A 26,566-nucleotide genomic window follows, 5' to 3' on the forward strand; every position below is an offset into this window, starting at 1 on the left:
GACCACATAAAAGGTGCTGAAATGTTGTCTACCAGGTCTTGGCTGTCAGTATTTTTGTTATGACTGGAGTGCCGCCTCACCCCGCAAGTATCTTAGGACATTGGCATCCTGCGGGTGCACCTTTGGCGGGCACCTGGCAATATATCTCCCTGCATCCTGTGAGTGTCAGAATTTGTAATGGTACTTATATGTCAGTTGGGCGCCCACTAAGCTATTTGCTTAGTTTTACCCGCCCCCTCGCGGGGTTCGCTGCGCTCGCCACGCTTCGGGCTCAGTGGCTTGCTGCACTCGCCACACTATATAAACTCAACTCCATGCCGACATGGATAGTGGGGGTATGAGCGGATTTACTATAGTGGGCGCCCAACTAACATATAAGTACCATATATATATATATATATCTAGGAGTGATGGGGGGATGGCGGCACTCGACAGTAAATAAATGAATACCCCCGCACTCAGGCGATAGTAGCCAACGTTTCAAAGCCTCATCTGCTTTTTTCTCAAGGCAAAAATACAGTTAACGTTCTCTGTATTTTTGCCTTGATAAAAAAGCAGATGAGGCTTTGAAACGTTATCTACTATCGCCTGAGTGCGGGGGTATTCATTTATTTACTGTCGAGTGCCGCCATCCCCCCATCACTCCTACATGCCGCGGACCACGTCAGTGGATCCTCATTTTGGAGGGCACCGAATCATTGTGTATTGTCTCTGCTACCTTGGTTGTGCCACCTCAGACCGCTATATATATATATATATATATATATATATATATATATATATATATATATATATATATATATATACTATTCTTCCTATAGGCTAGCAGCTGCCCCCGAAACGCTGGAAATTACTTTACCACGCTTTAAAGTTTTTTTGAAAAAGACCCCCCCCCCGTGTGTCTCTGCTTGTTTTTTGGACTGATTCTTATATATATATATATATGCATTAAACTGCACCAGCACTTTTCTTATTAAATTTGGAGCCTTATGTGTGCCACCTACTTTCCTACAACCACATAGAATGGTCTCACCCCTAAGGGTGGCATTTTTCCTATGCCAGCCCCCGCCCCCCACAATATTAGGTGCTGGCCACAACCCCTATTATTGCCCATAATAGGCCCTTGATCATTTTCAGCTCCAGGCCCATTTAGAGCTTAATCTGGTACTGGCAATACTGCCTGCATATACACCAGGGTCCGTGCTGATATGAGTGATGCGTTTGCCTGGGATAAAGGCCCTGATTGGGGTCTCATTGCTCCCCTGCGATGCCCCCTACCCATTGGCGTGCGAGGGGGGTGGGCGTTTGTGCAGGCACTGGGCGGCATTTAGAGGACCCACAAAGCTGTGAATTTTGCAGCTTTGTGGGTCAACCAGAAAACCCCCCAAAATCCAGTCTTATATTGGGTACACTTTAGGTGACCTTTTTGAACGATTTGACCAATTCCGATGCATCATCACCGACATCCTCCGTCAGCCCTGTATTTGGGAGACATTGGTAGAGGGGACCATCCGGCATTGGCAAGTGTGTGTGTGCCGATGCCGGGTCCCCAGCCCGCAATGTCACGGTGAAATGCAGGTGTCTAATGCAGCGGTGAAACTGAGTGGTTGGCCCAGGTGCAAAAATATAATTTGAGCCCCTCTTCTCCACTCCAAAACTAAGCTCACAATATGACGCAGTGGGTTGCAGCAGTGGGGCCCTTAGTTATCAGGGGGCCCCGGTGCAATGCAACTGTACACCAATGGGAATTCCGCCTCTGGTCTAATGTGGGGATAGATGTATTGGGGATATGGGGACAGGGTGCAGGTGAAGGAGGAAGATGAAAACTGGATCTATACAGTATGTACCCAGGCTGGAAAATAACACAGATAAGAAGCAGGAAAAGGGCATCAGATTAAGTCAAGAGGGAAATAAAGAAACAAATTAGTACAAGGATATAAACGAAGGTTATTTCCTGGTGAGAGGCAATAAGACTGCTGTAATATAGCTACTGTAAGGGCAGTTATTGCCTTGATTCAGTCTGGCACGCAATGCCGGTACTCATGGACTTGGGTGTTGTGCGACTGCGCAGTGCGTACGTCCTGGGCGGTGACTGGGAGGTGACACACACAAAAACAACGGGGGAAATTTACTGAGATCAAATGCGCCTGCGACCTGATGCCCGGCTAATTTACTAACAGCTGAATTCAGATGATTTTTCCAAAACCGCAATGTCAGATCCCCTTTGACAGTTCCTCCATTTCTATTGGCTGACATTTATTCCCGTTGGTATAACTGGAAGCATCTCTCGGTTACTGTAAGATGTTTGACGACTTGTTCCTTAGATGAGGTGATGTTAATGTGCTGTACCCCAATGTTTTACTTCTAGAATATTATTTTTCATGGTCAGTTTTGTTTATTTGCGCCCTTCTTGGTCATTATCCTATATACTTAGTTCCTGTGCAATAATAACTTGTTTAAATGAAAGGGGGGAATAATTTCCTGTGGTGTCTCGTTTTCCTGTCCGAATGCCGGAATCACCAATAAGTGGTCACTACCTATGGGGTGTTAAGCGGTCACGCTGCCATAAAGTCACTAGGTGAATCTGCCGACACGCACCTGAATTCTCCCCATTTCCTCATGCGCTAGCTTTGCAACTATGGTCACATTCTGGAAAATGCGACCGCAGTCTAAGGGCCGCGTGGGGCGTTGGCATGGTGTTTTAGTGGGTGTCAACACGTCATCGTGGGGTGGCGCAGCCCAGGCAATGCAGGGGTGTCCAGATCTTTGCTGGGCGGGCTGTGGCTAATCTGTGATGTCACACACAGCCGCTGTGACCTTTAAGGCGCTACCTTTAAGATGCGAGGGATTCGCAAACCGCTTGTGTTTTTGCAAAGAGGTTGCGAGATTTTGCAATCGCATCGCAGGGAGGGATACGGCATGCAGGACGGCCCTATACTGCGGTGCTGGCCGCTGCATGCTGGGAAAAGTTCAAGGCATGCTGAATCAGACCCAGTATGGGGATTTGTATAATTGATTTGAGAGTAGTCTGTGGAGAGAACCAGTAAGAAACCTTCTTGGTTGGGGAAGTTAGAAGACGTTCTTGGAGGAAGCTTAGTATCCCATTACGCTGTGGAACGCATGCGCTTTGCATACTGTATGTTATAATTCTAGTGCGTCATATGCAATGTCTGTAATTGCTTAAGCTGAGCAGCACGTCACGCTGGATAATACCTGCTTTACATATTATTACACCACTGCTTTTTGTAACGCTTGTGATAACGGGCAATGGAATTTGCTGCGCTATGTAAGAAACTGCAAATAAATAAATAAATAAAAATGGGTCTGATTCACACCTGTGAGCAGGGATGCAATTTTTGCAGATGGACAAAACCATGCTGCACTGCAGGTGGGGCAGATGTAACAGGTGCAGAGAGAGTTAAATTTCAGTGTAAGACTAAAACAGCCAATATTTACCCTGCACAGAAACAAAATAACTCCCCCAAATCTAACTCTCCGAATTTTAGCAGGCAAGCAATCAGGTCTGAATTAGGCGTGATGTGTGTAAGTGGCATTATGTGTTTAAGCTACACGACAGGGGGCTATTATGTGTGTAAGCAGCACTAAAATGCCATGGAGTGGGTGCAAAATTCATAATTACGCAACTGTGTAATAGGCATTACGGTGTGTGGTATAAATTTAATGGGCATTACGGTGTGTGGCATAATGTGTAATGCGCATTAGGGTGTGTGGCAGTGTGTAACGGCGTCACAATGTGTGGCATATTGTGTAATGGACAATACAGTGTGTGGCATAAAGTGAAATAAGTATTAGAGTGTTTGGCATAATGTGTAATGGGTATTACAGAGTGCGGCTTAAAATGAAATAAGCATTATGATGTGTGGCATTATGGGGCATTACTATAATAAGGAGAAATTACATGAGGGGTGCTAAAATTTACCCTTGCTCCCCCCCCCCCCTCCCCCCCCATGTGATGCCTTTGGCATATATATATATACTAGGTGATTCATCGCGCCCTACGGGCGCTCTTCACACCGTCGTAAGGGGCTGCGCCCCCTTAATTTGTGAACGTTTGTATATGAGAAATATGGTTAGAATTGTATGAAAGATGCCCTGTATTGCAACTTAGGTGTCCGCGAATCGCGGGAGGGGGGGTCGCGGAGGGTGCCGCGAATTGCAGGAGGGGGGGTCGCGGGGGTGCCGCGAATTGCAGGAGGGGGGGTTGTGGGGGGTGGATGCTGCGAATCACGGGAGGGGAGGGATTGCAGAGAATCGCGGGAGGGGGGTCGCGGGGTGGGTTGTCGCAAATCGCGGGAGGGGGGTTACGGGGGCGGGGGTTGCAGCGAATCATGGTAGGGGGGTCGCGGGGGGTGTGCCGTGAATCACGGGAGGGGGGGTCACGGGGTGGGGTGCCGAGAATCGCGGGGGGGGTGTGTGTGTGCCGTGAATCGCGGGAGTGGGGGTTGCGGGGGGGGGGGTGTGACGCGAATCGCCACAAGAAAAAATCTACACAGAAAGGTCAACACATGTAAATTTTGACATAAGTGTGGCACTTCATTGGTGTCCATGTCGACACATGAGAATGAATATGAAAACATTCAAAAAATGAAAAAAAAAAACTTCAAAAACTCATGTCAACCTTTTTCATTGTCGACCATAGCCATGTCAGTGTTTTCCATGTGCAATTTATTTCTGGAGCTGCCGCGAATCGCGGTGGGGTGCAGCGAATTGCGGGAGGGGGGGTCGCGGGGGTGGGTGCCGCGAATCGCGGGAGGGGGGGTTACGGGGCGGGGGTTGCGGCGAATCATGGGAGGGGGGGTCGCGGGGGTGTGCCGTGAATCACGGGAGGGGGGGTCACGGGGTGGGGTGCCGAGAATCACGGGGGAGGTGTGTGTGTGTGTGCCGTGAATCGCAGGAGTGGGGGTTGTGGGGGGGGGGGGGGGGTGGGGGGGGTGTGACGCAAATCGCCACAAGAAAAAATCAACACAGAAAGATCAACACATGTAAATGTTGTCATAAGTGTGGCACTTCATTGGTGTCCATGTCGACACATGAGAATGAATATGAAAATATTCAAAAAATGAAAAAAAAAAACTTCAAAAACTCATGTCAACCTTTTTCATTGTCGACCATAGCCATGTCAGTGTTTTCCATGTGCAATTTAATTCTGGAGCTGCCGCGAATCACGGGGGGTGCCACGAATTGCGGGAGGGGGGGGTCGCGGGGTTGGGTGCCGCGAATCGCGGGAGGGCGGGGTTCACAGGGGTTCCGGTGGGGGTTTGCCGCGAATTGCGGGAGGTGGGGGTCACGGGGGGTGCCGCGAATCGCGGGAGGGGGGGTTGCGGGGGGGTGTGACGCGAATCGCCACAAGAAAAAATCATCACAGAAAGGTCAACACATGTAAATGTTGACATAAGTGTGCCACTTCATTGGTGTCCATGTTGACACATGACAATGAATATGAAAACATTCAAAAAATGAAATAAATCTTCAAAAACTCATGTCAACCTTTTTCATTGTCGACCATAGCCGTGCCAGTGTTTTGCATGTGCCATTTAATCCTGGGGCTGCCGCGAATCACGGGGGGTGCCACGATTTGCGGGAGGGGGGGGGGGTTGCGGGGGGTGGGTGCCGCGAATCGCGGGAGAGTGGGGTTCATGGGGGTTCCGGTGGGGGGTTGCCGCGAATTGCGGGAGGGGGGGGGGTCGCGGGGGGGTGCCGGGGTGCCGCGAATCGCCGGAGGGGGGGTTGCGGGGGGTGTGACGCGAATCGCCACAAGAAAAAAAATCAACACAGAAAGGTCAACACATGTAAATGTTGACATAAGTGTGGCACTTCATTGGTGTCCATGTCGACACATGAGAATGAATATGAAAATATTCAAAAAATGACAAAAAAACTTCAAAAACTCATGTCAACCTTTTTCATTGTCGACCATAGCCATGTCATTGTTTTCCATGTGCAATTTAATTCTGGAGCTGCCGCGAATCACGGGGGGGGGTGCCGCGAATTGCGGGAGGGGGGGTCGCGGGGGTGGGTGCCGCGAATCGCGGGAGGGCGGGGTTCACAGGGGTTCCGGTGGGGGGTTGCCGCGAATTGCGGGAGGTGGGGGTCACGGGGGGTGCCACGAATCGCGGGAGGGGGGGTTGCGGGGGGGGTGTGACGCGAATCGCCACAAGAAAAAATCAACACAGAAAGGTCAACACATGTAAATGTTGACATAAGTGTGCCACTTCATTGGTGTCCATGTCGACACATGACAATGAATATGAAAAAATTTAAAATAAATCTTCAAAAACTCATGTCAACCTTTTTCATTGTCGACCATAGCCATGTCAGTGTTTTGCATGTGCCATTTAATCCTGGGGCTGCTGCGAATTGCGGGGGGGTGCCGCGAATCGCGGGAGGGGGGTCGCAGGGGGGGTGCCGCCAATCGTGCAAGGGGGGGTCTTTTTGCCGCGAATCGCGGGAGGGAGGTCGCGGGGGGGGGGGTGTTTTTTCCGCGATTCGCAGGAGGGGGGGGGGGGTCGCGGGGTGGTGGTTATGCCGCGAATTGCGGGAGGGGTCGTGGGGGGGTTCTTTTTGCAGCGAATCGCGGGAGGGGGGGTCGCAGGGGTGTTTTTGCTGCGAATCGCGGTAGGGGGGGTCGCGGGGGAGCGGGTGTTTTTGCCGCGAATCGTGGGAGGGGGGGACGCGCGGGGGGGAGGTTTTGCCGCAAATCGCGGGAGGGGTGCGCTCACCTGGTGGCTGTGGAGTAGCAGTGCTGGGCAACATGGGAAGGCAGTGGGTGTCTGGCACTGTCTGTGGGCTCACTGGGCTGGTTCTCTGTCACATAACTCCCAACATGACCCTCTCCAGGAGGGACACAATGCTCTGTTTCTAGACTTCCCCTTAATGTATGATTGCCATCACCTGTTTTAAACAGGTTAATTTCTCAGAAAGTTGTTCAGCACAGATGAAGGCAATCACACATTAAGAGGAAAGTCCAGGAACAGAGCGTTATAGACACAGACACCCACTTTGAGTGACAGATGTAGCCAAATATATAGGAGATATATATATATATATATATATATATATATATATATATATATCATACTAGCCGTAACATCCTCGGCACCTCTGCCACACGCACCTCATCTCTGCATATAAATCAGTCTGTCCATGAATTCCGCCCACTGTGAGCGCCACGTACATGAGGGATATAGTCAGTCACAGACCAGGGTAGGAGCACTACCACCGCAGCAAGTATATCAACAATAAACAGAAATATTCCGCAGCAAAGTCCTATTCTCAAAAAAACAAACAAAAAAAGAATGAGAAGCGGGAAATAATCAGGTCCATCTTTATTAATAATAATTACAGCACTGACTAGAACGCCAGGCTTCATTACACAACACGGTATAAAAATAATCTACAAACTGACAAATCGCTGCAGCGGATGACATGTTGAGAATCAAAGCTTTATACAGATCGTACCCCCTCTCACCACGGCTGACGGCACCGGAGGGGGTAATACAGTGTTTCGAACTGATCACAGATGTGTATACAGAGGTCGTGAACGTGTACTGACGGCATTTTGCGACCGGCGCGGGAGAACTGGAAGCGGCGAGAGAGTGCAGAGCTACTACGGTGCTGTTTGTGACAATAAGATAAATATATGCGGTATAAATACACGGAGAGTAATCAGCGGCGGCGATTCTGCGGGTAAGAGCTTCCGCCAGACATGTGACTGGTTTACAGTTTGTGTCCGCAGGGGAAGGAACATTGTAACACCGGTAACACAGACTCCAGGGGGCATACATCAGTACTGCGCCCACCTCTGACAGGGCAAACATCGGTACTGCGCCAACCTCTGACAGGGCAAACATTGGTACAGCGCCCACCTCTGACAGGGCAAACATCGGTACTGCTCCCACCTCTGACAGGGCATACATCGTTACTGCGCCCACCTCTGACAGGGCAAACATCGGTACTGCTCCCACCTCTGACAGGGCAAACATCGGTACTGCGCCCACCTCTGAAAGGGCAAACATCGGTACTGCGCCCACCTCTGACAGGGCAAACATCGGAACTGCGCCCACCTCTGACAGGGCAAACATCGGTACTGCGCCCACCTCTGACAGGGCAAACATCGGTACTGCGCCCACCTCTGACAGGGCAAACATCGGTACTGTGCCCACCTCTGACAGGGCAAACATCGGTACTGCATACATCAGCACTGTGCCCACCTCTAACAGGGCAAACATCAGCACTGCGCCCACCTCTGACAGGGCATACATCGGTACTGCTCCCACCTCTGACAGGGCATACATCGGTACTGCGCCCACCTCTGACAGGGCAAACATCGGTACTGCTCCCACCTCTGACAGGGCATACATCAGCACTGCGCCACCTCTGACAGGGCATACATCGGTACTGCGCCCACCTCAGACAGGGCATACATCAGCACTGCGCCCACCTCTGACAGGGCATACATCAGCACTGCGCCCACCTCTGAGTATATTTTAATCGCCGGACAGCCATATGCTCACTGCCACATCTGAGTCTGCGTGTTATATGTAAAGGTTATGTTTCCCGCTCTTTCGGAGTCCGGTTTTCCCTTTACCCTGAATACAAAGGATAATGTATGTTACGTCCGCCCCATGTACGGCGCTGTGTATGCTTTCTGGCACCTAATAAATAAAACAATTGTGAAACAAACACTTGTGTTCACCTATGGAACGGCGCATATAGGAACCGCGCTGTAATGCACGGCGGCCCAGTAATGGTTACGGTTTGACGCATTTTAGAGTATGAGAGCGCAAGCCAGCTGGCACGGGTGGCATCACCTCTCTCCCAGTATCAGTGGCAGAGTCACGGCAGTCTGGGCCCACATTCTTCCCACAGGATAATCAATCACTGCTGCAGATAACTGACGACAGGATGTGACAAGTCCGCGTCATCGCTGAAAGCTGAGGCAAGGTCCGCTCCATGATAAGACACACGCGCTAAACTGTCCGACTCCACGCGATAACTAACGTTACTAAAATCCATTCGATCCGCCAGAATCCAGGATGATTATGGCCTGTTATTTACACCCTGCTGCCCCGGGCCTAGCAGACGAGATAATCCCCAGTCACCTCATGATCCATCTCTGTGGTAACATGGCTGCTGAATGAGGCTCACGTGTTAGGTGAAGGTTCTCTCGTTGCGGGGGTGTCTAGTTATTGGGGCGATTCCGATGCAGCTTACAATCTAGTCTACAATCGGTGCTAAAAGTAGTCCCTTCTCCTGTTCTCCTCATTAATAAATGATGGGTTGTACTGTCCGGGGTAAATGCAGGAGTGGCGGGATCCCGGCTGGCCGGTGTAAGGATAAAGTCCGTTCCTCTCAATCTCAGAGTTCCGCAATCCGGGCTGTAAAATAAAACAATGACACACAGAGATTAGGAATCACCCAGCAGCAGATGTGACACAGAGATGCTTGGATGGGTCAGGGAGGGGGAGGGTTCCTGGACCTATTTACTAAAACGGGAATCGGTTGTTGCTATGGGCAACCAATCAGATTCTGTCTATTATATTCTAGAAGGTGCTAAATAAATAGGTAGATTCTGATTGGTTGCTATGGGCATCCATCTTTAATAGAACCCCCATTTTAGCAAATACATCGCACAAGCTATTGTTCTCTGTAATCAGCAAACAGCGCTGCGGAATATGTATGCGCTATATAAGAAACTGTTAATAAATAAATAAATAAAATTTCAGGCTCCGAGATGCTCCTTGCCTCATGTTCCATCAGAAGTTTCCCAGATTTACCTCAGATACCCACAATTCTGAAACATTTACCTATATATCCTGTATCTGTGACTGTTACTACCCATTATCTCCCATAATTCCCTGGTATAATCCCTGCGGCACATCAGCACTCACAGAGTAGTAAATGTCTGTCATCTGCAGCAGGTTCTTGGTGCTCCCGTTCTCTTGCATCTCGATGGTCTCTCTGCCCCAGTCTGAGGACCTCTGGGTTTTCGGGTACTCGGCATAAGGAGACATTTGGAAATCTCCGCTCTTGAAGATAAGTTTGCTGATGTCGTGCTTGTTCTTCCTGAAAAGTTTGGAGAAGCAGCATTACTATTATGTCAGACCTGTCATCCCTGGCTGGTAGGTTAGGCCGGTCCCCCCTGGCTGGTAGGTTTGGCCTATCCCCCCTGGCTGGTAGGTTTGGCCTGTTATCCCTGGCTGGTAGGTTAGGCCGGTCCCCCCTGGCTGGTAGGTTTGGCCTGTCATCCCTGGCTGGTAGATTTGGCCTGCCACCCCCCCCCCCCCCCCCCCCGGATGGTAGGTTAGGCCTATCCCCCTTGGCTGGTAGGTTTGGCCTGTCCCCCCTGGCTGGTAGGTTAGGCCTATCTCCCCCTGGCTGGTAGGTTTGGCCTATCCCCCCTTGGCTGGTAGGTTAGGCCTATCCCCCCCTGGCTGGTAGGTTTGGCCTGTCCCCTCCTTGCTGTGAGGTTAGGCCTGTCCCCCCCTGGCTGTGAGGTTTGGCCTATCCACCCTGGCTGGTAGGTTTGGCCTGTCATCCCTGGCTGGTAGGTTAGGCCGGTCCCCCCTGGCTGGTAGGTTAGGCCGGTCCCCCCTGGCTGGTAGGTTTGGCCTGTCATCCCTGGCTGGTAGATTTGGGCTGGTAGATTTGGCCTGCCCCCCCCCCCCCCCCCCTGGATGGTAGGTTAGACCTATCCCCCCTTGGCTGGTAGGTTTGGCCTGTCCCCCCCTGGCTGTGAGGTTTGGCCTGTCCTGCCTGGCTGTGAGGTTAAGCCTGACCCCTCCTTGCTGTGAGGTTTGGCCCATTCCCCCTGGCTGTGAGTTTAGGCCTGTCCCCCCTGGCTATGAGTTTAGGCCTGTCCCCCCTGGCTGGTATGTTTGGCCTATCCCCCCTTGGCTGGTAGGTTAGGCCTATCCCCCCCTGGCTGGTAGGTTAGGCCTATCCCCCCCTGGCTGGTAGGTTTGGCCTGTCCCCCCCTGGCTGTGAGGTTTGGCCTGTCCTGCCTGGCTGTGAGGTTAAGCCTGACCCCTCCTTGCTGTGAGGTTTGGCCCATTCCCCCTGGCTGTGAGTTTAGGCCTGTCCCCCCTGGCTATGAGTTTAGGCCTGTCCCCCCTGGCTGGTAGGTTTGGCTTGTCATCCCTGGCTGGTAGATTTGGCCTGTCCCCCCTGGCTGGTAGGTTTGGCCTGTCCCCCCTGGCTGGTAGGTTTGACCTGTCCCCCCTGGCTGGTAGGTTAGGCCTATCCCCCCCTGGCTGGTAGGTTTGGCTTATCCCCCCTTGGCTGGTAGGTTTGGCCTGTCCCCCCGTGGCTGTGAGGTTAGGCCTGTCCCCTCCTTGCTGTGAGGTTTGGCCCATTCCCCCTGGCTGTGAGTTTAGGCCTGTCCTCCCTGGCTATGAGTTTAGGCCTGTCCCCCCTGGCTGGTAGGTTTTGCCTGTCCCCCCCCTGGCTGTGAGGTTTGGCCTGTCCCCCCCTGGCTGTGAGGTATGGTCTGGCCTGTACACAACATACTGTATGCTGTATTGCTCCCATATCACCTGACTTATACAGCCGGTGTTATCTGCCTGTCGCACATCTGTCCTATTACACAGAGTGACGGATGATGTCATCATTTATTACACCTTAGTGGGAAATACTCTCGGTCAGGTTTTGAGGCTGAGCTAAGTATAGTATGTCTCCATTCATAGCATCGACATGAGAATGTGGGAAATGTCATTGTGTCGACATTGCACAGATCGACATGCAGCATTGTCTCTTTCATGTCTTTCCCTAAAAATAACGAACCCTAACCCTATTCCCAACCTTACTCCTAAGCCAATCACCAACCTTACCCCTAACCCAATCTCCAACCTTACCCCTAACCCTATTCCCAACCTTACCCCTAACCCTATTCCCAACCTTACCCTAACCCAATCTCCAACCTTACCCCTAACCCTATTCCCAACCTTACCCCTAACCCTATTCCCAACCTTACCCCTAACCCTATTCCCAACCTTACCCTAACCCTATCACCAACCTTACCCCTAACTCTATCTCCAACCTTACCCCTAACCCTATTCCCAACCTTACCCTAACCCTATCACCAACCTTACCCCGGGCCCTAACCCTATCTCCAACCTTACCCCTAACCCTATTCCCAACCTTACCCATAACCCTATCACCAACCTTACCCCTAACTCTATCTCCAACCTTACCCCTAACCCTATTCCCAACCTTACCCTAACACCAACCTTACCCCTAACCCTATCTCCAACCTTACCCCTAACCCTTATTGCCAACCTTACCCCTAACCCTATCACCAACCTTACCCCTAACCCAATCACCAACCTTACCCCCAACCCAATCACCAACCTTACCCCTAACCCAATCACCAACCTTACCCCTAACCCAATCACCAACCTTACCCCTAACCCTATCACCAACCTTACCCCTAACCCTATCACCAACCTTACCCCTAACCCTATCACCAACCTTACATCTACCTTAACCCATAACTAAACTTAATAGAAATATCAATATTTTGACAATTACCTCAATCTGTCAATGTTGTCTTTTTCGGGAAGTCAACATTAGTTATGTTGACATTTTGCCCATGTCAACAACACGATTGGTGACATTGCCAGTGACAACGAGGCAGGGCTAAGCCACTACATACCTGAAACAGGTGATGGCCAATGCGACAACCAGGATAAGGAGGATCCCGCCTCCGGCAGACGCGATTATAACGGTGATCAGCTGGTAGGCTGCGGGATGAAACGACAAATGCGAAATAATCAGCGGAGGCTGCAGACAGTAAGTACAGGAGATTACACTGTAACACTGATACCTACAGTCTACTGACCATTGTATAACACACAGCGGAGGCTGCAGACAGTAAGTACAGGAGATTACACTGTAACACTGATACCTACAGTCTACTGGCCCTTGTATAACACACAGCGGAGGCTGCAGACAGTAAGTACAGGACATTACACTGTAAGATTGATGCCTACTGTCTACTGACCATTGTATAACACACAGCGGAGGCTGCATACAGTAAGTACAGGAGATTACACTGTAACACTGATACCTACAGTCTACTGGCCATTGTATAACACGCAGCGGAGGCTGCAGACAGTAAGTACAGGACATTACACTGTAACACTGATACCTACAGTCTACTGACCATTGTATAACACACAGCGGAGGCTGCAGACAGTAAGTACAGGAGATTACACTGTAACACTGATACCTACAGTCTACTGGCCATTGTATAACACGCAGCGGAGGCTGCAGACAGTAAGTACAGGACATTACACTGTAACACTGATACCTACAGTCTACTGACCATTGTATAACACACAGCGGAGGCTGCAGACAGTAAGTACAGGACATTACACTGTAACACTGACACCTACAGTCTACTGACCACTGTATAACACGCAGCGGAGGCTGCAGACAGTAAGTACAGGACATTACACTGTAACACTGATACCTACAGTCTACTGACCACTGTATAACACGCAGCGGAGGCTGCAGACAGTAAGTACAGGACATTACACTGTAACACTGACACGTACAGTCTACTGACCATTGTATAACACGCAGCGGAGGCTGCAGACAGTAAGTACAGGAGATAACACTGTAACACTGACGCCTACAGTCTACTGACCATTGTATAACACGCAGCGGAGGCTGCAGACAGTAAGTACAGGAGATTACACTGTAACACGGATACCTACAGTCTATTGACCATTGTATAACACGCAGCGGAGGCTGCAGACAGTAAGTACAGGACATTACACTGTAACACTGATACCTACAGTCTACTGACCATTGTATAACACGCAGCGGAGGCTGCAGACAGTAAGTACAGGACATTACACTGTAACACTGATGCCTACAGTCTACTGACCATTGTATAACACGCAGCGGAGGCTGCAGACAGTAAGTACAGGAGATTACACTGTTACACGGATACCTACAGTCTACTGACCATTGTATAACACACAGCGGAGGCTGCAGACAGTAAGTACAGGACATTACACTGTAACACTGATACCTACAGTCTACTGACCATTGTATAACACACAGCGGAGGCTGCAGACAGTAAGTACATGAGATTACACTGTAACACAGATAACTACAGTCTACTGACCATTGTATAACACACAGCGGAGGCTGCAGACAGTAAGTACAGGAGATTACACTGTAACACAGATAACTACAGTCTACTGACCATTGTATAACACACAGCGGAGGCTGCAGACAGTAAGTACAGGACATTACACTGTATCACTGATACCTACAGTCTACTGACCATTGTATAACACACAGCGGAGGCTGCAGACAGTAAGTACAGGACATTACACTGTAACACTGATACCTACAGTCTACTGACCATTGTATAACACACAGCGGAGGCTGCAGACAGTAAGTACATGAGATTACACTGTAACACTGATACCTACAGTCTACTGACCATTGTATAACACACAGCGGAGGCTGCAGACAGTAAGTACAGGACATTACACTGTATCACTGATACCTACAGTCTACTGACCATTGTATAACACACAGCGGAGGCTGCAGACAGTAAGTACAGGACATTACACTGTAACACTGATACCTACAGTCTACTGACCATTGTATAACACGCAGCGGAGGCTGCAGACAGTAAGTACAGGAGATTACACTGTAACACTGATACCTACAGTCTACTGACCACTGTATAACACGCAGCGGAGGCTGCAGACAGTAAGTACAGGACATTACACTGTAACACTGACACCTACAGTCTACTGACCATTGTATAACACGCAGCGGAGGCTGCAGACAGTAAGTACAGGAGATAACACTGTAACACTGACGCCTACAGTCTACTGACCATTGTATAACACACAGCGGAGCCTGCAGACAGTAAGTACAGGAGATTACACTGTAACACGGACACCTACAGTCTACTGACCATTGTATAACACACAGCGGAGGCTACAGACAGTAAGTACAGGAGATTACACTGTAACACTGATAGCTACAGTCTACTGACCATTGTATAACACACAGCGGAGGCTGCAGACAGTAAGTACATGAGATTACACTGTAACACTGATACCTACAGTCTACTGACCATTGTATAACACACAGCGGAGCCTGCAGACAGTAAGTACAGGACATTACACTGTAACACTGATGCCTACAGTCTACTGACCATTGTATAACACGCAGCAGAGGCTGCAGACAGTAAGTACAGGAGATTACACTGTAACACTGATACCTACAGTCTACTGACCATCATATAACACTGGATTCAGTACTGAATCCCGGCGGTCGGGATCCCGGCGTTCAGAATCCTGACGCCGGAATCCCGACAGCCGAAATGCCGACAAGGGGGGGACGTGGATCGCCCCCCCTTGCGGGCTCGCTGCGCTCGCCACGCAGCGGGCCCGGTGCCTCGCTACGCTCGGCACACTAATTTATTCTCCCTCCAGGGGTGTCGTGGACACCCACGGAGGGAGAATATGTCGGTATTTCGGCGGTCGGGATTCCGGCGTCGGGATTCTGAACGCCGGGATCCCGACAGCCGGGATATTAACTGCATCCCATAACACTCAGCGGAGGCTGCAGACAGTAAGTACAGGAGATTACACTGTAACACTGATACCTACAGTCTACTGACCATTGTATAACACACAGCGGAGGCTGCAGACAGTAAGTACAGGACATTACACTGTAACACTGATACCTACAGTCTACTGACCATTGTATAACACACAGCGGAGGCTGCAGACAGTAAGTACATGAGATTACACTGTAACACAGATAACTACAGTCTACTGACCATTGTATAACACACAGCGGAGGCTGCAGACAGTAAGTACAGGACATTACACCAGTGATTTTCAACCTTTTTACCTTGCGGCACACTAAATAAGACTTTAAAATTGCCAAGGCACACCATGAGATCCCCACAGGGCAAAACACATTGGCCACCACAGGGAAAAAAAACCTATTGGCCCCCACATTAAAAACAATCACACTGGTCCCCACAGGTAACAAAAATAAAATACATTGGCCCTTTACATGAAAAGAAGAGACCAGTAAATAACATTTGAACTGGTGGTGGCTGTAAATGGGTTTGGGCATTTCCAGATGTGGGGGCACATTTGAGAACAGCTCAAGGCACACTAGTGTGCCACGGCACACTGGTTGAAAAACACTGCATTACACTGTAATACTGATACCTACAGTCTACTGACCATTGTATAACACACAGCGGAGGCTGCAGACAGTAAGTACAGGAGATTACACTGTAACACTGATACCTACAGTCTACTGACCATTGTATAACACAGAGCGGAGGCTGCAGACAGTAAGTACAGGAGATTACACTGTAACACTGATACCTACAGTCTACTGACCATTGTATAACACACAGCGGAGGCCGCAGACAGTAAGTACAGGAGATTACACTGTAACACTGATACCTACAGTCTACTGACCATTGTATAACACACAGCGGAGGCTGCAGACAGTAAGTACAGGAGATTACACTGTAACACTGATACCTACAGTCTACTGACCACTGTATAACACGCAGCGGAGGCTGCAGACAGTAAGTACAGGACATTACACTGTAACACTGATACCTACAGTCTACTGACCACTGTATAACACGCAGCGGAGGCTGCAGACAGTAAGTACAGGACATTACACTGTAACACTGACACCTACAGTCTACTGACCATTGTATAACATACAGCGGAGGCTGCAGACAGTAAGTACATGAGATTACACTGTAACACTGATACCTACAGTCTACTGACCATTGTATAACACACAGCGGAGGCTGCAGACAGTAAGTACAGGACATTACACTGTATCACTGATACCTACAGTCTACTGACCACTGTATAACACGCAGCGGAGGCTGCAGACAGTAAGTACAGGAGATTACACTGTAACACTGACACCTACAGTCTACTGACCATTGTATAACACGCAGCGGAGGCTGCAGACAGTAAGTACAGGACATTACACTGTAACACTGACACCTACAGTCTACTGACCATTGTATAACACAGAGCGGAGGCTGCAGACAGTAAGTACAGGAGATTACACTGTAACACTGATACCTACAGTCTACTGACCATTGTATAACACACAGCGGAGGCTGCAGACAGTAAGTACAGGACATTACACTGTATCACTGATACCTACAGTCTACTGACCATTGTATAACACACAGCGGAGGCTGCAGACAGTAAGTACAGGACATTACACTGTAACACTGATACCTACAGTCTACTGACCATTGTATAACACACAGCGGAGGCTGCAGACAGTAAGTACATGAGATTACACTGTAACACTGACACCTACAGTCTACTGACCATTGTATAACACACAGCGGAGGCTGCAGACAGTAAGTACAGGAGATTACACTGTAACACAGATAACTACAGTCTACTGACCATTGTATAACACGCAGCGGAGGCTGCAGACAGTAAGTACAGGAGATAACACTGTAACACTGACACCTACAGTCTACTGACCATTGTATAACACACAGCGGAGGCTGCAGACAGTAAGTACAGGAGATTACACTGTAACACTGATATCTACAGTCTACTGACCATTGTATAACACACAGCGGAGGCTGCAGACAGTAAGTACAGGACATTACACTGTATCACTGATACCTACAGTCTACTGACCACTGTATAACACGCAGCGGAGGCTGCAGACAGTAAGTACAGGAGATTACACTGTAACACTGATACCTACAGTCTACTGACCATTGTATAACACACAGCGGAGGCTGCAGACAGTAAGTACAGGAGATTACACTGTAACACTGATACCTACAGTCTACTGACCATTGTATAACACACAGCGGAGGCTGCAGACAGTAAGTACAGGAGATTACACTGTAACACTGATACCTACAGTCTACTGACCATTGTATAACACACAGCGGAGGCTACAGACAGTAAGTACAGGAGATTACACTGTAACACTGATACCTACAGTCTACTGATCATTGTATAACACACAGCGGAGGCTGTAGACAGTAAGTACAGGAGATTACACTGTAACACTGATACCTACAGTCTACTGACCGTTGTATAACACACAGCGGAGGCTGCAGACAGTAAGTACAGGAGATTACTCTGTAACACTGATACCTACAGTCTACTGACCATTGTATAACACACAGCGGAGGCTGCAGACAGTAAGTACAGGAGATTACACTGTAACACTGATACCTACAGTCTACTGACCATTGTATAACACACAGCGGAGGCTGCAGACAGTAAGTACAGGAGATTACTCTGTAACACTGATACCTACAGTCTACTGACCATTGTATAACACACAGCGGAGGCTGCAGACAGTAAGTACAGGAGATTACTCTGTAACACTGATACCTACAGTCTACTGACCATTGTATAACACACAGCGGAGGCTGCAGACAGTAAGTACAGGACATTAACCTGTAACATCCTTTTTTTTTTAAACTCATGTCAACCTTTTTCGACATGTGTCGACCCTCTGAACATGTCGACCTAAGGTATGCCAACTTTTATGTGTCGACCAATTCCATAGTCAAAACCACAGCTCAATATTAGACACTATTTTACGCGTTTCGCTATTTGTTTCTTCCTTATACGTTGTTCCCAATATCCAGTGCAGGGAACGGTAGATAAATGTGCCCTGGACAGTTTTCTTATCTTACTTATGTGAGGAATTCATTAATAAGTGACTGAAGTAGCAGTGATCACACATCACATGTGTCCGCTGTGGGTGCTACTTTATATTTGTAACCAAATATTATTTTATTACGGGCGTGACATTTATTTCACGCCAGCTCTCTCTGGATATTTACATTTATTGACCCGTTGGTTAGAGAGGAGGTAAGTATCTGTCACAGAGGGCCTTATTCAGATGGCTTCTGTCCCCCGCGCGACCAATGTTCCGCATGTGCATACACCTGGTGCGTGCAGCCACGGAGAACAAACTGTACCAAGAATGGGAACGCCCAGTGTTTCGTTAGCAATTCCATGGTAATCAGCCCGTGACGTGGGTGCCAGGGAGGGCAACTGGCACCACCCCGGATGTCAGCTGCCCACCCAGTCCCTGTCGCGGGTGCACGCATATCTGAAACTCACTTCAGATACGCGACCATCGAATGACGGGGTGTTTCCACATAGCCATGCGAATGAACGTGGCATGCGAGGAGGGGGAGGGTAGACCAGCATTCAGTGAGCGGCGTCTGGGGGGCTCGCAAGGCCGCAAATTCGCCGCCTTACGAGTCAACCAGAATAAAGGCCAGAATCCATTCATCGGAGGATTCCTGTCCTGTGTCATTACACAGCACAGCCACTAGGTGTCTCTCTCATAAAAGGAACATTTAAATTTGGCCTAAGCCTCCAGTGTGGCTTAGTGACTCCCTCAGTCTGCAATGTGAGGGTCCGACACTTTATAACGCAGTACGTACAGTCCGTTACCCCCAGGGGGTACCCCTCTCTGATCAGAGGCTCGGATACCCCATTATACTCATAGTAAATATTGTCTTCCTGTCAGCTGCGCTATCCACCTACTCTCCGGAGACCCCGCGTCCAATCTGACCTCTCACCGCCTCTCTCATTTCTGGCAGGGCTTATTACTGAGGACTTCAGAGACTACAGTGTATGTAATATACAAGTGTACAGGCACATACAGCTCTCCGGTATAGCCTGCATGTAACAACATTATGTAATATCACTCCTGTACAGTGCATTGTTATTCTGGAACTGTGCCACAGAATGCTCCATGCTAACTCTCCCTTATAACCCTATATAATAATACCAATATTACACTATAATAACACTCCCATATCACCCTATTCAATAATACCAATGTAACCTTCCTCAAAAGCATTAGCCAATCAGAGAAGCTGACAAGTCGCTGTCGCCTCCTGCAGCATAAGCATATTATTGCGTCTATGTACGCAGCGACTGTGATCTGAATCCATCCGTTCGCCTCCCACTATTGCGCTGTGATAGAGAAGAGAACGTCGCACTGCAGAGAGGATCAGACTTACGGTTTGAGCAGTTGAATCCTCCCAGACCAAAGGGGCACCTAAAATAATAACAAAATATAACAATAAGAGACAGAACCTCATTTATTGGATGTGACCAAGAGGTAACTGGGAAGTGGCGGAGAAATGACATAGCGGTAACTGGGAAGTGGCGGAGAAAAGACAGCGCTGTAACTGGGAAGTGACAGAGAAATGACAGAGCAGTAACTGGGAAGTGACAAAGAAATGACAGAGTGGTAACTGGGAAGTGACAAAGAAATGACAGAGCGGTTACTGGGAAGTGACAAAGAAATGACAGAGCGGTAACTGGGAAGTGACAGAGCGGTAACTGGGAAGTGACAAAGAAATGACAGAGCTGTAACTGGGAAGTGACAAAGAAATGACAGAGCGGTTACTGGGAAGTGACGGAGAAATGACAGAGCGGTAACTGGGAAGTGACAGAGAAATTACAGAGCGGTAACTGGGAAGTGACGGAGAAATGACAGAGTGGTAACTGGGAAGTGACAAAGAAATGACAGAGCGGTAACTGGGAAGTGACAAAGAAATGACAGAGCGGTAACTGGGAAGTGACAGAGCGGTAACTGGGAAGTGACAAAGAAATAACAGAGCTGTAACTGGGAAGTGACAAAGAAATGACAGAGCGGTTACTGGGAAGTGACGGAGAAATGACAGAGCTGTAACTGGGAAGTGACGGAGAAATGACAGAGCGATAACTGGGAAGTGACGGAGAAATGACAGAGCTGTAACTGCGAAGTGACAGAGAAATGACAGAGCAGTTACTGGGAAGTGACGGAGAAATGACAGAGCGGATACTGGGAAGTGACGGAGAAATGACAAAGCGGTAACTGGGAAGTGATGGAGAAATGACAGAGCGGTAACCAGGAAGTGACAAAGAAATGACAGACCTGTAACCAGGAAGTGACAAAGAAATTACAGAGCGGTAACCAGGAAGTGACAAAGAAATGACAGAACGGTAACCAGGAAGTGACAAAGAAATGACAGAGAGGTAACCGGGAAGTGACGGATAAATGACAGAGCGGTGACTGAAAAGTGACAGAGAAATGATAGAGCGGTAACTGGGAAGTGACAGCGGTAACTGGGAAGTAACATAGAAATGACAGAGCAGTTACTGGGAAGTAACAAAGAAATTACAGAGCGGTAACTGGGAAGTGACAAAATATTACAGAGCGGTAACCAGGAAGAGACATAGAAATGACAGAGTGGTAACTGGGAAGTAATGAAGAAATGACAGAGCGATAACTGGAAAGTGACAGAGAAATTAAAGAGCGGTTACTGGAAAGTGACAGAGAAATTACCGAGTGGTAACTGGGAAGTGATGGAGAAATGACAGAGTGGTTACTGGAAAGTGACAGAGAAATGACAGAGCGGTAACTGGGAAGTAACGAAGAAATGACAGAGCAGTAACAAAGAAATTACAGAGCGGTAACTGGGAAGTGACAAAATATTACAGAGCGGTAACTGGGAAGTGACAAAATATTACAGAGCGGTAACCAGGAAGAGATATAGAAATGACAGAGCGGTAACTGGGAAGTAATGAAGAAATGACAGAGCGGTAACTGGAAAGTGACAGAGAAATGACAGAGTGGTAACTGGGAAGTGATGGAGAAATGACAGAGCAGTAACTGGGAAGTGACAGAGAAATTACAGAGCGGTTATTGGAAAGTGACAGAGAAATGACAGAGTGGTAACTGGGAAGTGATGGAGAAATGACAGAGCAGTAACTGGGAAGTGACAGAGAAATTACAGAGCGGTTATTGGAAAGTGACAGAGAAATGACAGAGCGGTAACTGGGAAGTAACGAAGAAATGACAGAGTGGTAACTGGGAAGTAACGAAGAAATGACAGAGTGGTAATTGGGAAGTGACAGAGAAATGACAGAACCGTAACTGGGAAGTGACAGAGAAATGACAGAACGGTTATTGGGAAGTAACAGAAATGACAGAGCGGTAACTGGGAAGTGATGGAGAGATGACAGAGCGGTCACTGGGAAGTGACAGAGCGGTAACTGGGAAGTGATGGAGAAATGACAGAACGGTTATTGGGAAGTAACAGAAATGACAGAGCGGTCACTGGGAAGTGACAGAGAGGTAACTGGGAAGTGATGGAGAGATGACAGAGCGGTAACTGGGAAGTGATGGAGAGATGACAGAGCGGTCACTGGGAAGTGACAGAGCGGTAACTGGGAAGTGATGGAGAGATGACATAGCGGTAACTGGGAAGTGATGGAGAGATGACAGAGCGGTCACTGGGAAGTGACAGAGAAATGACAGAGCGGTTACTGGAAAGTGACAGAGAAATGACAGAGTGGTAACTGGGAAGTGATGGAGAAATGACAGAGCGGTAACTGGGAAGTAACGAAGAAATGACAGAGTGGTAATTGGGAAGTGACAGAGAAATGACAGAACCGTAACTGGGAAGTGATGGAGAAATGACAGAACGGTTATTGGGAAGTAACAGAAATGACAGAGCGGTAACTGGGAAGTGATGGAGAGATGACAGAGCGGTCACTGGGAAGTGACAGAGAGGTAACTGGGAAGTGATGGAGAGATGACAGAGCGGTTACTGGGAAGTGACAGAGCGGTAACTGGGAAGTGATGGAGAAATGACAGAACGGTTATTGGGAAGTAACAGAAATGACAGAGAGGTAACTGGGAAGTGATGGAGAGATGACAGAGCGGTAACTGGGAAGTGATGGAGAGATGACAGAGCGGTTACTGGGAAGTGACAGAGCGGTAACTGGGAAGTGATGGAGAGATGACATAGCGGTAACTGGGAAGTGATGGAGAGATGACAGAGCGGTCACTGGGAAGTGACAGAGAGGTAACTGGGAAGTGATGGAGAGATGAGAGAGCGGTAACTGGGAAGTGATGGAGAATTGACAGAGTGGTAACTGGGAAGTGATGGAGAGATGACATAGCGGTAACTGGGAAGTGATGGAGAGATGACAGAGCGGTCACTGGGAAGTGACAGAGAGGTAACTGGGAAGTGATGGAGAGATGACAGAGCGGTAACTGGGAAGTGATGGAGAGATGACAGAGCGGTAACTGGGAAGTGATGGAGAATTGACAGAGCGATAACTGGGAAGTGATGGAGAAACGACAGAGCGGTAACTGGGAAGTGATGGAGAGATGACAGAGCGGTAACTGGGAAGTGATGGAGAAACGACAGAGCGGTAACTGGGAAGTGATGGAGAAATGACAGAACGGTAACTGGGAAGTGATGGTGAGATGACAGAGCGGTCACTGGGAAGTGACAGAGCGGTCACTGGGAAGTGATGGAGAGATGACAGAGCGGTCACTGGGAAGTGACAGAGAGGTAACTGGGAAGTGATGGAGAGATGACAGAGCTCTGATTGTGTTGGGATTAGGCAGAACAGATAATTGTACTGACCCCCCCCACAGACCCCATCACGCAGTCCTGACACCCGTGCCGCAGACCACGTGATATAGCTGTAACATGCCTCTAGCCCCATGTTCATTTGATGCAACTCTAACATGCATGTTCCCCTTCTCACCTCACACAAGCTCCATTTTCAAGTTTGTAGCCATCGTCACAGGCTGAGAAAGCATAAAAAAAGAATTAAAGTTAATGATCAATAATAGAGTAAAAAAGTACCTATATCAATAGTTACATCCACACCTGCCCACTCACAGACAGATTCACACTGGTTCAGTCACACCCACACCTGTCCACATACAGACACAGTCACACCTGTCCACACAAAGATCCACACCTGTACACATAGAGACACAGCCACACCTGCCCAGTCACACCCACACCTGTCTCCACATACAGAAATACACACACCTGTCCACATACAGACACAGTCACGCCCACACCTGTCCACATAGAGACACAGCCACACCTGCCCAGTCACACCCACACCTGTCCACATGCAGACACACCTGACCAGTCACGCCCACATCTATCCATACACAGAGATCCATACCTTTTTCACAGTCACACCTGTCCACATACAGATACAGCCACACTTGTCCACACTCAAAGATCCACACCTGTTCACATACAGCTACACCCACACCTGTCCACATACAGTCACACCTGTTCACACTCAAAGATCCACACCTGTCCACATACAGACACAGTCACACCTGCCAAGTGACACCCACACCTGTCCACATACAGACATACCTGTCCAGTCACGCCCACACCTATCCATACACAGAGATCCATACCTTTTTCACAGTCACACCTGTCCACATACAGATACAGCCACACCTGTCCACATATAGACAAAGCAATACCTTTCCAGTCACACCCACACCTGTCCACATACAGACACAGACTCACCTGCCAAGTCACACCCACATCTGTCCACATAAAGCCACACCTGTCCACACTCAAAGATCCTCACCTTTCCACATACAGACACAGCCACACCTGCCCAGTCACACCCAGACCTGTCCACATACAGACATAGCCATACCTGTTCAGGTATGCCCACATCTATCCAAATACAGACAAAGCCAAACCTGTCCAGTCATGCAGACACCTGTCCATACACAGAAATCCATTCCTTTTTTCACAGTCACACCTCTCCACAAACAGATAAAGCGACTCCTGTCCACACTCAAAGATCCACACCTGTCCACATACAGACACAGCCACACCTGCCCAGTCACACCCACACCTGTCCACATACAGACACAGCCATACGTGTCCAGTCACGCCCACACATGTCCACATACAGCCACACCTGTCCAGTCACACACACCTGTCCATACACATAGATCCATACCTTTTTCAAAGTCACACCTGTCCACATACAGATACAGTCACACCTGTTCAGTCACACCGACACCTGTTCACATACAGACAGAGCCACACAGATACCTTGTCACAGTCACAACCACACCTTTTCACATACACATACAGACACAGTCACATCAACACCTGTTCACATACAGACACACCTGTTCAGTAACACCCACACCTGTCCTCATACAGTCGCAGCCACACCTGTCCAGTCACGCCCACACCTGCCCATACAGAGAGATACATACCTTTTTCACAGTCACATCTGTCCACATACAGACACAGACACACCTGTTCAGTCACACCCATAACTGTCAACATAAAGACAGATCCACACCTGTACAGTAACACCCACACCTGTCCACATGCAGACTCATCTACACCTGCCCACATACAGTCACATCCACACTTGCCCATATCTACACCTGTCTATATACCGTCACATCCAGACCTGCAGTAACCTCTACAACTTTCCGCATAAAGCCACACGTGTGCAGTCACGTCTACACCTGAATACACACTAACAATACTAAACACATAGTTGCAATGCCAGTTTCTCACCACGGCAGGAGTGATCCGTCTTGCTGTACTTGAAGTACCCCTGTTTACACTGGCAGAAAGCGACACCACTGGGGTCTGCACACTCAGCGGTTTCATTGTCACACCCTGGGTTTTTCACATTGCACAGACTGACAGCTGCAAAACAGAGGATGACAAATATGACTACACAGATACAATACTACAATGCGGGTGAAACAGGGCATATAACATTACCTGGGTAATACAGGTGAGGGTGCAGGCTGTGTACAGGACATATAACATTACCTGGGTATTACAGGTGAGGGGTGCAGGCTGTGTACAGGACATATAACATTACCTGGGTAATACAGGTAATACAGGTGAGGGGTGCAGGCTGTGTACTGGACAAATACAGGTGAGGGGTGCAGGCTGTGTACAGGACATATAACATTACCTGGGTAATACAGGTGAGGGTGCAGGCTGTGTACAGGACATATAACATTACCTGGGTATTACAGGTGAGGGGTGCAGGCTGTGTACAGGACATATAACATTACCTGGGTAATACAGGTAATACAGGTGAGGGGTGCAGGCTGTGTACTGGACAAATACAGGTGAGGGGTGCAGGCTGTGTACAGGACATATAACATTACCTGGGTATTACAGGTGAGGGGTGCAGGCTGTGTACAGGACATATAACATTACCTGGGTAATACAGGTGAGGGGTGCAGGCTGTGTACAGGACATATAACATTACCTGGGTATTACAGGTGAGGGGTGCAGGCTGTGTACAGGACATATAACATTACCTGGGTAATACAGGTGAGGGGTGCAGGCTGTGTACAGGACATATAACATTACCTGGGTATTACAGGTGAGGGTGCAGGCTGTGTACAGGACATATAACATTACCTGGGTATTACAGGTGAGGGGTGCAGGCTGTGTACAGGACATATAACATTACCTGGGTATTACAGGTGAGGGGTGCAGGCTGTGTACAGGACATATAACATTACCTGGGTAATACAGGTGAGGGGTGCAGGCTGTGTACAGGACATATAACATTACCTGGGTATTACAGGTGAGGGGTGCAGGCTGTGTACAGGACATATAACATTACCGGGGTAATACAGATGAGGGGTGCAGGCTGTGTACAGGACATATAACATT

At 48.8% G+C, this 26,566-nt stretch overlaps 1 protein-coding gene across 2 annotated transcripts in view; it reads right to left on the minus strand.

Moving 5' to 3' along the window:
- Positions 1 to 7,329: 7,329 nt before the first annotated feature.
- HEG1 (heart development protein with EGF like domains 1) overlaps positions 7,330 to 26,566 on the minus strand; it is a 52,787-nt gene continuing 33,550 nt past the window's right edge. The window contains exons 8-14 of one of the 2 annotated variants that reach the window (XR_014450841.1): positions 25,439 to 25,573; positions 23,616 to 23,658; positions 20,084 to 20,121; positions 12,674 to 12,761; positions 9,912 to 10,086; positions 8,265 to 9,398; positions 7,330 to 8,150 (exon numbers count right to left, since the gene is read on the minus strand). Coding sequence is in view for 1 of the 2 variants with exons in the window: in XM_083154271.1 (XP_083010397.1) it covers positions 9,255 to 9,398; positions 9,912 to 10,086; positions 12,674 to 12,761; positions 20,084 to 20,121; positions 23,616 to 23,658; positions 25,439 to 25,573 (623 nt within the window). In the remaining variant the exon portion in view is untranslated. Of the gene's footprint in view, positions 9,399 to 9,911; positions 10,087 to 12,673; positions 12,762 to 20,083; positions 20,122 to 23,615; positions 23,659 to 25,438; positions 25,574 to 26,566 lie in introns of both variants that reach the window. The other variant, XM_083154271.1, reaches the window with a different exon arrangement.

The sequence above is a fragment of the Crinia signifera genome, chromosome 7, assembly GCF_055691185.1.
Source record: "Crinia signifera chromosome 7, ASM5569118v1, whole genome shotgun sequence".
NCBI classification, from domain to species: Eukaryota; Metazoa; Chordata; class Amphibia; order Anura; family Myobatrachidae; genus Crinia; species Crinia signifera.